The 12,849-nt window shown below is 33.7% G+C and overlaps 1 protein-coding gene across 1 annotated transcript; it reads right to left on the bottom strand.

The window, feature by feature from the left end:
* Nucleotides 1-269: 269 nt before the first annotated feature.
* Nucleotides 270-11,362, bottom strand: LOC101737594 (solute carrier family 12 member 8). The gene is made up of 11 exons (XM_004930157.5): nucleotides 11,033-11,362; nucleotides 10,424-10,604; nucleotides 9,169-9,314; nucleotides 8,263-8,491; nucleotides 7,797-8,007; nucleotides 7,031-7,265; nucleotides 6,292-6,485; nucleotides 5,679-5,778; nucleotides 4,762-4,905; nucleotides 3,484-3,662; nucleotides 270-2,864 (listed from the first exon to the last, which is right to left on the bottom strand). Exons 1-11 carry the CDS (start codon nucleotides 11,219-11,221, stop codon nucleotides 2,702-2,704), a joined length of 1,971 nt encoding a protein of 656 aa, XP_004930214.1. The 5' UTR covers nucleotides 11,222-11,362; the 3' UTR covers nucleotides 270-2,701.
* Nucleotides 11,363-12,849: the final 1,487 nt, after the last annotated feature.

Genomic DNA, 12,849 nt, shown 5'->3' with positions numbered 1-12,849 from the left:
ATTCAAGTTGAAATTCTTTATAATATTATTTATTGATTTAGTAATTCGTGAGTTGCGTAAGGCATTTTGTTGGAAACACACTTACTTGCCACGGCATTCCGGTATTGATGAATCAAACAATACGAGTATAGCGGGAATGTTACGCATTAGTCCCCGAGATTAATTGTAAAAAAGGTTTAATTAAAAAAAGGTTGCTAATTTGTATTCGCCATCTGCACACTTAGGTTAGTGGGTAATAAAACATAGTTGTTTCAAAACAAACAAATCGATTGAGTTATTATATTAAAAAAATAATTTATTTTCAGTGACAAGTGTCCGTCAGTACATCACATTTTAAAATTATCACTTAATAATATTCATCATTATAAATATAAATTCAATTATTGTTATAAAAGCATTAAGATCAACCAAGATACTCTACTAGAGAGGCATAAAGTCGGTTATTCAGTTTTGCGAAAATCTATTTTTTATAGATTCGTAGTTCGTTTTTTTGTCTCTTCTTGGAATTTTATAATTTTTAGAACAAGTTTAAAGTAATCTCATTCTAAAAAGAATCGCAGATATCAGTAAATTAGTGCCAAACATACCACAGTTCACAAGCGGTAGAAATGAAACATTCCGAAATGTTCTATCTTATTCTCTCTATAAATTACATTAAACTGTTTTTTTATAACAGAGCCAGAGATGTCAAAGCATAAAAGAATTCGCTATTTAAGAATTAATAGATTCGTCCTTTAGTTCCTAGAATTGTAAAGAACCCTTGATAAAAGTGATTACTGCTTACATTTTTGGGATTTTAATCAAACCTTAATTTATTGTCAATTTTTTCAGACGAACCTATGATTACAAGGTTATATTGAGTCGACTATTATCAAAGCCGGCAATCTGACTTTTGGATAATTATTGGTAAATCAGAAAAACGATTTATTGACTTTGTATTCCATTGGCAGTCACAAAACTCTTCGGAACGACATCTTAGATAAATAACAGGTTAACTATTAACCTTTATTTAATGCAGGTTTTGAACCGTATTCTTTGAAGGAGACGATTATATTCAAATCAATCTGTATTGACATATCAATAACATTTTTTTGTCCAAATGCACAGATTGCCACCTTTGATAATAGACGACTCTATTGTAAAACAAAATTATTGGCTTTTTTTCGTAAAATGATATATCGTCAAATGTTCTTTATTTTATTTTAATGGATTTTTCAGTTTTGTTAACTTGTATTCGTCTGGCATCTAACCCAATAAACAATTATACAAACAACAAAATACAGCATATATTTGCACAGCCATATTAACACGTTGAACATCAGACTGGAAATCATCTTTAGCTCAGTTGGCCGCTGCGGACACTGGTGTCTGACATTTGACATATCGGAAAATAATGAGTAAATAGTTGTTTCCGTAAATCGACCTTTTTTTCTTGATATATTAGTGCGGTCGGGAGATAAGTAAGGCGTTCGTTATGGCTTTCAACATATTAACACAAAATTAATTTACGATCACGATCTCAAGAAAACAATTTTAAATAAAATCTTGTTGTTTGCCCCCAGTAGTAAGTAGTAGTACTAAGTAATAGTAAGTACTATTTAAAATATTTAGATAATTTAATTAATTTTATTCCCATTTTTGTTGTTGATAAATTCGAAGCTATTAATCCTAGTTAATGGTTTATTTTTACATAACAGTCTACATAATAATATGTTAAAAACTTAAAAGAATTTAAAACTGTTGTTTCATGGGAAAGATCTCAACAGAAAACTTAGTGGCAATGTAAATTCTTAAATTATCATAATCAATTATGCTCTTCAATACATAGAAAAAATGATTACATATTTTTATACACCGGTTCTTTTACTTAATATTGTACAACGGAACTTACTTTTCGGCTTCTTGGTTGAAATTCGATGAAAAAAATATCAATGAAAAGATTGAAGCACAAACGCAATAATAGGTTTCGCGTTACTAACTTCAACCATCCAATAGGTTTGCAAAATTTATTTTCTTTGTCAAATGTTACAATAGTTGGATAATGAAAAAAATACAAATTGACTATCAACATTCTAATGAACGAATTTTCGAATTCAATACGTCGCAATTTCGGTTTTTAACTTTAAATAATAATAATTTATAATAAATATAAAGAATTTAACTGTTTCCTGCGTAAGTGTTAGTTTTATATAATAAGAGTATTTATATCTATGATGTCAGTATTCACGTTGTAATGTCAGGTATATGGCGCTCGAGTGTGTCTAAACAATTACTTCTATTTAACCATTACTGTCCGTATATTTATTGTTTTCATCGACAACAGAGAATACTGCCTCTTTGATTTAAATGGTTACTGTTTCCCAAGAACGCTGATAATGCCAAGGTCATTGCCGAATACGAGCTTTTTAAACGTCGTTTGTTGAAAGACCATTATTTTTAATTTTTCAGATAGCTCTCCTCCCCTCTAATAATGACTGCGATACTTCTTCAATCTAAGAGTTATTATTTTCACAAAGGTTTGAAGGTAGTCGCTCTAAGACTGTGAGTCAAAGTAAGTACACGTGTACTAGGTCAGTACGATAATTTTATTGAAATCAAAACAATTTTATGCATTGTTTTGTTGCTCAATTGATTGATAAAAAAGTTTCGAATTTAAGTATTAATTGTTGGTAACGTAATTTGTTTATGGTACTGATATAATTTAGTGATCCACGTTAACTAGATGTGTCTGCAGCGCGGTCGACTGATGGTACCTGCGGCGGGAGGCGAAGTCCTCGTTGTCGTCATTAAGTCTCTCTTGTTCCATCGAAATGTCCGCGTGAACGGGAGTCACAACCAATTGTTCGTATTCTAGAGGACGCTTCCTGCAATAAAAGTTTCAAAAAAAATATTCGTTGTTTTTATCGCCGTGCGCAGTGGGGCGTTTGGTCTGCGTGGTAGTAAAATGCTACTAGAGAACAGAACAATGCGAACGAAAAAATTTAATTTAAATTATATTGTGTATCTATTTTATCTATGTTATTTGCGAATATCCCATACTACTTTTTCCAATAAACGTGCCGACACTCACTTCGGAATCTCAATTTTATATGACAAAAATTCCACCCTTTATATCGAAATGGTCATTTTTTTATTATCTTTGTTGGCAGACGAGCATAGGGCCAATCAACAATAGTCAACAAAAGCAGGGGCATAGCTAAGTCACAGCCTACCGCGAGTACTCTTCGCAAGCCTCCTTTGAAGAAGGACATATAGCGCAGCCGATATATTATAATCTAATGGATTTGAATATATATTTTTTGCTTAGATGGGTGGACGAGCTCACAGCCCACCTGGTGTTAAGTAGTTACTGGAGCCCATGGACATCTACAACGTAAATGGGTCACCCACCTTGAGATATAAGTTCTAAACGGACGTTTTTTCCCGGTTAGGGTACCCCTCCGCATCGTACCATAAGGAACTTCGTTTCAAAAAAAAACTCACCCTATAGCTTGAAGGAAGGTAATTCTCAACCAGTGGAAGAATCTAAACTCCGAGGCCCGGCCCGGTTTGACGGCGGGGTTAGCGGCTCCGATATACAGCCACACGAGCCAAACGATACTGAGGCACCCGAGCGCGTACACCCAGTGCACTAAGAACATCAGTAATAATTTTATCGCTACCTGAAAAAAAGAGATTAACATCAACTAGTAGACACCTGATAGATGTCTGGAAGAGAACGCTCTTAGCGATAAGACCTCTAATTGTACTTTTTTGGATTTAATGTATGGCATTGTTTGTATATTTTTTTGGTGTACAATAAAGAATCCTCTCTCTCTCTCTCTCTCTCTCGCTCCCCCCTCTAGTATTTCGCCGCAGCTTTATTCGCGTGCACCACACTTCCCAGCGTTAGCCATGGCCGTTTTCCAATTACAGCCCAAGAGCGCATTATGCGTCATAATGCTCAACTAAGGTTCAGCATAATATGCTCTGTAATTAACCATTAATTAATGGTAGTATTCCAATTACAGAGCATAATACGACTCAGTGACGTACAATGCCGAATTATGCTGAAGCTTAGTTGAGCATTATGCCGCATAATGCGCTCTTGTGCTGTAATTGGAAAACGGCCCATGTAAGCTTTTTGACGTAACATCGTCATAGATCAAGCATTTTGTCAATAATGTTTACAAATTATTAGCCACAAAAGCTTCTGCGTTTATCGATTTTTCATTAATGAAAATCGTTTCAAAGTCGATTGATGATAAATAAGCAAAGAAACAACAGAGGCAGATAGCGTCATTATTTTTCTTCTTTCGAACTGTATAACAGTATTTATTTATTATTGCAACCAGAACACTGTACGTTGAGTATTAAAAACGGTTACAGTTGTTTTCGTGTCAGACGTAATGGATCAATTTTAACAAAACCTTGATGTCAAAAGCATAAGGTTCTAAATCGAAGTCCTAATTGGTCTTATAATGTTCCCATAAGATCCTAAGTAGGTGGCACCTATCGACTATCAGTCGCCTAGAGATGTGAAACTGACTTGATGGGTCCAAGAAGGTAAATGTTGAAAATGCAATTTGAAAAAAAAAAACACTGTTTTAGCATGTATTAATCGAACAACTATAATATATGACCGTTTTCACTAAGAGTTTTATTTGTTAAGTAATAATTATTACCAATATAAATCGATTAGATAATTAGGATAATATTAAAATTAATTAGGGTTTATTATGAAAATTGCGATTCTATAATATCGATATGAATATAACTTACGCCGACCAACGAAAGCCATCTGTTGCAAAGATGAGAATACCAGTTCTTGTGTTTCGAATGTACACTGACATTCGGACGATTCACGTCGCCGTTCGACTGTCGACCGTTCATCATTGCGGAATCGGTTGGGGACGGCGTGAAGTCCTGCAGTAAAATCATTTTGAAATGTTACATCTAGACAAAGTTAGATCACCTGTCTTATAAACCGACCAAGTTGAATGCGTGGGTAATCGCCCGTAAACTTCAACAACCGTAGATGTGTGACCACGGTCCGTAGTCTAGTGTTCAGAAGTTATTATAGCGCACAGATATTACAATGTTAATACGTCATCCACCTTGAGATTGGTCGATTTTTTTTCCTACCTACGCTGATACCCTTAAGAGGCTACTTCAGCTTTACTTTTTTAGGTGAGCTCACGGGGCTCAAACCGGAAATGTTGGTAACACTGACCCTAGCAAGAGCAGTGCTTCGCAGAATCTACCAGCGGATCGGAAACGCAACTCACTGAGAAGATCCGGCAAAAAACTCAGTGGGCTATGTCTATGGGTTAATTTACTCGTTGAGCCCTTCGTCGCAAGCGACGGGTTCGGCGAGGATGGTGACCCGTGCTTGAGGTACTTAAAAGCACCGTTAATGGATCGGGAGGATCCGTAATGACGTGTTTAGGGCGACGTTGACGGTTTAACATTAGGTTCACAGGATCGGGTATGATTGGCCGAAGTCCCAATCGTATTGTATAACAGCTGTCCCCGTTAGATTAGAATTATAAGTATGAGACTGTGTAGGTGCTAGCTACATATTTTAACAATAAAATTGTATCGTTGTATGACAAAGATTAAATCTGATACTACTATATAATGCTAGATTACACAAACGAGTTTCAAATGTTTTATGTGGACGTCAAAATGTTACTTACGCCAACGTTTTTATGTCTTATTCTCTCAGGAAAGAGTAAGTCAAGATCGCTGCCAGTTGCTCCATACACTTGCGTGTCACGTTGCGATTGTCCTTGAAACCTGTGATCAATATTAATCAAACCTTTTTAGTCGAATTTAGATTAAAATTTCAATTACATTGAACTGCGGCTTGAGATGCATGCAAAAAATCCTTTACCTAGTATTAGCAACGTATTTTTTAATACTTGTATCGTATTACCTGTTCAATACCTAAGAATTTAGGTACATACTTTATGGCGGGAAAGCACGTAGCAAAATTATGTGAATTGTTTTATTTTGTTATTTGTATGTTTCTTTAGGTTATGTTATGTGTTATATTAATGGCTTATTAACCGTGTAGTATCTGTGAAAGTGTAAATGTGTTTGAAAACGAAATATAATCGCTGGACCTGATTTCTAGGGTTATACTAAATATACCATTTGAGTCTCCCCTTTCTCTCTTTCTCACCATTTTATTGAAAAGTTATTATTTTCATTTTAACACGTCTTATTTTTCGGATTTTCAGTACAACACAAGAGAAATTCTAAATTCTTTGGCGATACATAAAATACAAATAAAATTAAAATACTTACCTCATTTCTCGTTTGTGTTGCAAATCAAATGTCTGAGCTAACGCAAAGTAAGAATAATCGATACTAGCGTACGTGATGAGGAATGGCATAGTGACGATGGGTGCGAGCTTGTTTATGTCGCCGATTATAATGAATGTGACCGTCACGATGGCAACTACGACCATCGAATATATCGGTACTTTGTTCGGACCTCTCTGAAAAACATTTGAAACAAATAATAATATGTATCACTGCCATCTTGACAGATAATACAAGGTGCTCGTATCTACCCCAATGAGATCATTTAAAAGTACGTGCGAGGTACGAGACTGGACTCGTAGAGGATCTAAAGATCAGATATTAAAATAGTCATTAGGATCAAAATTGTTTATTTATTCAATGAAGTCTTCAAATGTTTTGCGTGATTATCATAATTAATACTTCTGTGCGTCTACATATATAATGAATGTAATCTATGATTCAATGATGTGATAGTATATTATTTACTACAGTTTGAATATTTTAAACAATAATGATGTGTTTTGAATACGGCAATTAGTGAATTCTACTGTTGATGCAAACTCGTTAGATAATTAATATGACCAGAAATCAATCAACATTATTTTTTAAAACATCAGAATTAAAAAAAATAGTTGCACAATAAGTTACATGTAATATCAAAAGCTATGAAAAAATGGTAAAATATCAAATATAATTAGCTTTGTTAATAATAATTACTAATCATATTGGCCATACATACCCCATGTCCAAGTATATCTAAGCCAGGTATGACTTTTTCATTGGCTATGCTTTGTAACACTCTAGGAGTACCGTACATGGCCCCCAAGCATGAACTCATCGAGCTAACATACAACCCCGCCAACAGTAATACAATCACAGCTGATATGTCTGCAGTTATAGAGAAATTCTTTAGTAAGGCTTCTCTGGTGACCGTTGCTGCTAGTGTTATAATGAACATGAGGTATAAAAAGGTTCTGAAAACATTAATATTGTTGTAGATATTTAAAATCGGCAGTGAAATAGTGTTGTCTTTTGATAATTCATTTTTGTATTACTATTAAGTTCTTTCTTGACACAAGTAAACATGTGTATGGCTCATATGGTATTAGGTGACTGCTGGAGTCAATAGACGTCACACGTGAATACCGGCACCCACTATAAGACATGAGGTTAATCCGTCAATTAACATGTCACATGACTGCTTCATGGTAAAACAGAGTAGAAACATGGTATGTATCTATGCTGTGTCATAATGCACCCTTTCTTACGTACGTTTACTGTTTTTGATCTTTACATCTGATATTTGACTACATGTGCATGAAATTATTATCATTTTATATAAAGTTCATTTTATTGATTAGCTTAGCAATAGAATATTAGTTTTTAGTATTTGCACACTGCAAGTTTATGTGTGACATGTATTCTACTGTTTCAGAAATTCAATTTTTATAAATTACTTTGTAATGGATAAGGATTGGAAAAAAAATTTTAAAAGCTTCCCATACCCAGTAGTGATAGCTGCCAAAGATCCATTCGGGATATTTACAGAAGGATTCTTCAAGTCTCCGCTCATATTAATGCCTGCAAGGATTCCCGTGATGGTTGGGAAGAATACTCCAAAGCATTTGAACCATGTATAGTTATCTTGATAGTCGGCCCAGGTATTGTTTGCTATTGTAGTACCAAGCCAGCCAGTAAATTGTCCTTGTACACTGCCTGTTATATTTAGAACAAAACATTTTATTTATTTTCACTATATAGATGTAAATATATATTTGATATGCTTCTTTAAGGGCTAGTAGCTTCAGTAGACCTATTAGGTCTGTGCACATTATGGTACTGAGGAAAAAGATATTGTTAAAAAGTCTAACTTGATAAAAATTAACATGAGTTGAAGAGAAACCAGTCATGTATTTATTGTGGGTTATAGGGTATTGGTTTTACACAGTTTTATACATAATTAATTTTTACCTGGTATGGTAGTAAGAGATCCAAGGAAGAAATCCAATGCTGCTAATAATATGATAACTAGAAGTGCAAACTGTAGTTTAATGACCCACTTTACACCTGCTACATTGATAGTTCCTAGTAAAAGGACAGCAGCCACTGCAAAGCCTCTTGCAGCCCAGGTATTGTTGGCACTTACTAAATCAGCCATTGACTCGCCAAAACCAAAGACATTTAAGGCACAACCAACAGCCTGTAACAAACAATTATTCTAGCATGTGAATATTTTTTTTCTTCCTAATCTGATAGCCTTGAGAGGCTCTATCAGCGGAACCTTAACTAGTAGGTGAGCTCACGGGGCTCAAACCTGACGAATGAAAGTATTAATGACTAAGATTTAATAGAAGATAGGAAAGATAGATGATTACTTCTTAAAAAGGAATCCTGTGTTAATAAAAAATAAATACAATTATGGGGGTTACCGGTTAATATGTAGTACATAGCTTCTATAGTAGGCAATTGTAAAGACATTAAAGAACAGTTTCACAAACAAGGATCTTGGTGACCCTAGGTGTCAAGACTAGTATTTGGCTAGTTTTACACCCTGTATTACTGATTATTATTTAAGATATATGGACATCAAATGATCTTAAAAATTAGCTCGACTTGAGATTTTCAAGACAAAAAAAGATTATGTACATTACAGTGTTCACAATAAGGTTCATTTTCTTGAAATTTCAATTATATCATTGGTAGAATATTGAAGATGGAAAAATAATATTTATTTGATTGATGGTTTAATAAAAATAATAATTAATTATAAAGCCTGCATTTTTTATAGTAAATTAAATGACATAGTTTTCAAATTGTCCATAATTAATGCTGATTGGGAAACTACTTAGACTTCTTAAGTTGCAAACAAATAATTACCTGACCAAAGCAGTAAATGATACCTAACGCTCCACCCATTCTTGATCCCAATGTGTGAGCAAGCAAAAAATATACTCCTCCACTCTCTATTCTGCATCTTTCACAAATTCCTACTGCTGACAAAACTGAGATCAAAGCTACAAAAACTGGAAAAAATAATAAATTTTAAATTAAAGCATGTTTATTTATTACTGGTGGTAGGACCTCTTGTGAGTCCACGCGAGTAGGTACCACCGCTCTGCCTATTTCTGCTGTGAAGCAGTAATGCATTTCGGTCTGAAGGGTAGGGCAGCCGTTGTAACTATACTGAGATCTTAGAACTTATATCTCAAGGTGAGTGGCGCATTTACGTTGTAGATGTCTATAGGCTCCAGTAGCCACTTAACACCAGGTGGGCTATGAGCTTGTCCACCCATCTAAGCAATAAAAAAAAAATACAATTTTCAATGCTTACGTTTTTACAATACATTGATTATTAAATTATGAGTAAAGGGCCAAACAATACATTTCTTTTTTTTTTGTCATATTACTCTTGTCATGCAGTATCATTGCTGTGGGCACATGTTATGTGTCTCACAAACACAATGCATTAATAACATGAAATTGAACTTCATACAACTTCTATTTTTATTAGTCTGATTTGTCATTTTGTTTATCAGTTTCATTTTAATCTTAATCTATAGATTTTCGTAATCTTTGTAGCATACAATTACTCATTAAATTTTTATGTTTATGGAATTAACATAATGCATTTAAATATTTCTTGAACAAAGTAACAAATATAAAGGTTTGCTAAACATTATTCAATGCTTTGTAATAGTCATCATAATCCAAAATGTACATCTTGTGATGGTTTGGTTCAAAATCACTTGTGGCACTCATAGATGGAGTTTTAATGTTTTTCTTTTTGTTACCATAAAGTTAGTTCTCAAACTTTGTCATGAAACAAATCATTCAAAACTATGTAAAAATATCTACCCAAAAGAGGTTTTATTGCACTTATAGTGAAAAATATAATATTTGATAGTGAATAAAGTTCTGAGTTAACTTAATTACAATCAACTCAAATCTTTATTTTCCTATTGTAATAATCATCAATAAAAAAATTTAATAGCCTTATTCAACATTTCTTTAGAAAAAGGGCATATTGATCCATATTACTGTTTCAATTAAACTTGTTTATCTGTAGAACAATATCAGTTACAAATTTATTTACTTACAAAAAAAAAAACAAGTTTTCGAAATTTCTAATTACCTGTAAATATGACTATCAACACAGCATTAACTAATCCAGCTTGTCCTACTATCCAGCCAGATCTTAAGAACACGATAACACCAAAAATGTTAATGAGACATGATGTAAATACTCCATCCCAAGTACCAAAAAGCACAGGTTGTGATATGAAGAAGTTTGACTTCCACCATGGTACATCTCCCTGGAAAATTAATTTTTGATACCATTTTTAGTCTTGAAACAAATAATTTGATAGTTACTACTAAAGACAGCTAAAGTCTCACTATATGAGTAATTAACATATATGAAACAATTCTGTATTAAGCTGTGGGATGTGAGTGTTGTGCTATTATTTTAGATGTAGTCCTAGTGTGATAATCGATAGGAGTAGACATTGAAAATGCAATCCATAGTAATGTTTGTTGAGCATTTGTTTTCCTATAATTTCAGAAAATGTTCAGTATTAGCAGCAAATAATGCAATACTTATATTTCTTTCTGATTATAGATATGTTTAAGCAGTCATGTGATTTTTAAAACATGTTTCATAGGCAGTTGATTGTTCTATAAAGCAGAAGACGTAAACGAATGGTATGGCAATGAGGAAGAAAAGCTTTGTAAATTTACATACCTGTATATCGGCGAATATTTCATTGGCTCCAGAGGCTTGATGACCACCTGTGCCGTACTGTGATTCATTTCCTAAATCCACGAAGCCGCCCGATTGCCTTCTCATACGAGTCCTGTCGAAATTAGGTTCATCACTTCTAAAACTGTCTATATCTAAGTCACCTCTTCTTGTACGGTTGTTCTGGTCCATTTTCAATATTTTCTATACTGTGTGTTGTTATAAATACATTTTTTCGAAATATTATCAATGTTTATTTAATAATATCAGAGCGCACTTCGTCAGCAATAGGAACCGAACCGAAATGAGTTGACAATGTCAACTTGACATTGACATTTAGTATTAATCAAAAATGTCACATAACTTTTTTAAGGGATTTTATAACCTGGTAACTGAGACCTTTAAGTCATGTCTTATTTTAATGTATATTCTTATTTTTATGCAAAATGATATTATGGAGTGAAATGTTATGAAGATGATTAATTTGAGACATTAATCAACTGGGATGAAATTAGATGAGATGATATAAGATGAAATATAATCTCAGTAAAATGGTGGTCATTTACTAAGATTTTTTCAGTGGACTTTTTGGAGGATCCCGTGAAGTAACGTCCAGCGGCTTTGTGTCATTTTCCCACATTTGTGCACTTTCACAGATGTTAAATAGTTAATAAACCACCATTATTACACATTTAAACCCGAAGAAACACTAAATAGACAAAATAAAACAAATCACACAACTTCACTCCTCGCGTTCCCGCCAAAAAGTCCAATGTCACCTAATTTTTTTTTTTTTAGAGATTTTATGACCTGGTAACTAAGACCTTTAAGTCATGTCTTATTTTACTTTATTTTCTTAATTTTATGAAAAATGATAATATGGAGTGAAATGAAATGAAGATGATTAATTTGAGACATTAATCAACTGGGATGAAATTTAATGAAATGAGATGATATGGGATGAAATATAATCGCAGTAAAATGGTGGTCATTTACTGAGATTTTTTCAGTGGACTTTTTGGAGGAACCCGAGAAGTTACGTCCAGCAGCTTTGTTTCATTTTCCCACATTTGTGCACTTTCACAGATATTAAACAGTTAATAAACCACCATTATTACACATTTAAACCTGAAGAAACACTAAATAGACAAAATAAAACAAATCACACAACTTCACTCCTCGCGTTCCCGCCAAAAAGTCCAATGTCACCTAAGAAAGCTGCTATCCACAGATTAGTTACTAATATCTCCTACACATCGTAGTCAGCATTCTTGGAGCCAAGATTATGAATTTTTTTTCTACCTCATCGTTGGTAGCCTCTAGAGGCTATTTCAGTTTGGCTCGTTTTGATGGGCTTACGGGGCTCAGCCTGAGAGAAATTGTTAACGCTAGTCCTAGCAAGACAGTGTTTCACAGAATCTAGTACCACTAAATCGGAATCGCAACCCATTGGGAATTTTAGCGGGCTGTCTCTATGGGTTCCGTTGCACGTCAAACTCTTACGACAAGCTATAACAATATTACTATTTGACTCTTTGGTTGCACATCAAAAGTTGTTTTGTTACCAGGTAAAAAATATAAAAAATCAATGTTGCTGGGCTTAAAGATGTTGTTACCAGGTCATAAAACAGAAAATTCAATAGGACCACAGATTTACTAGTTACTTCGTATATTTACTAGATGGCATTACTTGAATTTACTTGACAAAATACTTCTAGCCTTAGACACTTTGTTTTGTTATAAATTATGTAATAATAAGAGTATACAAGTATATATATGTGTAAATTTAGTACTTGGTTTAAATATTTTTTAATTTTACG

This window comes from Bombyx mori, chromosome 5 (assembly GCF_030269925.1).
Source record: "Bombyx mori chromosome 5, ASM3026992v2".
NCBI lineage: Eukaryota > Metazoa > Arthropoda > Insecta > Lepidoptera > Bombycidae > Bombyx > Bombyx mori.
This window is presented reverse-complemented; position numbering and strand designations above follow the sequence as displayed.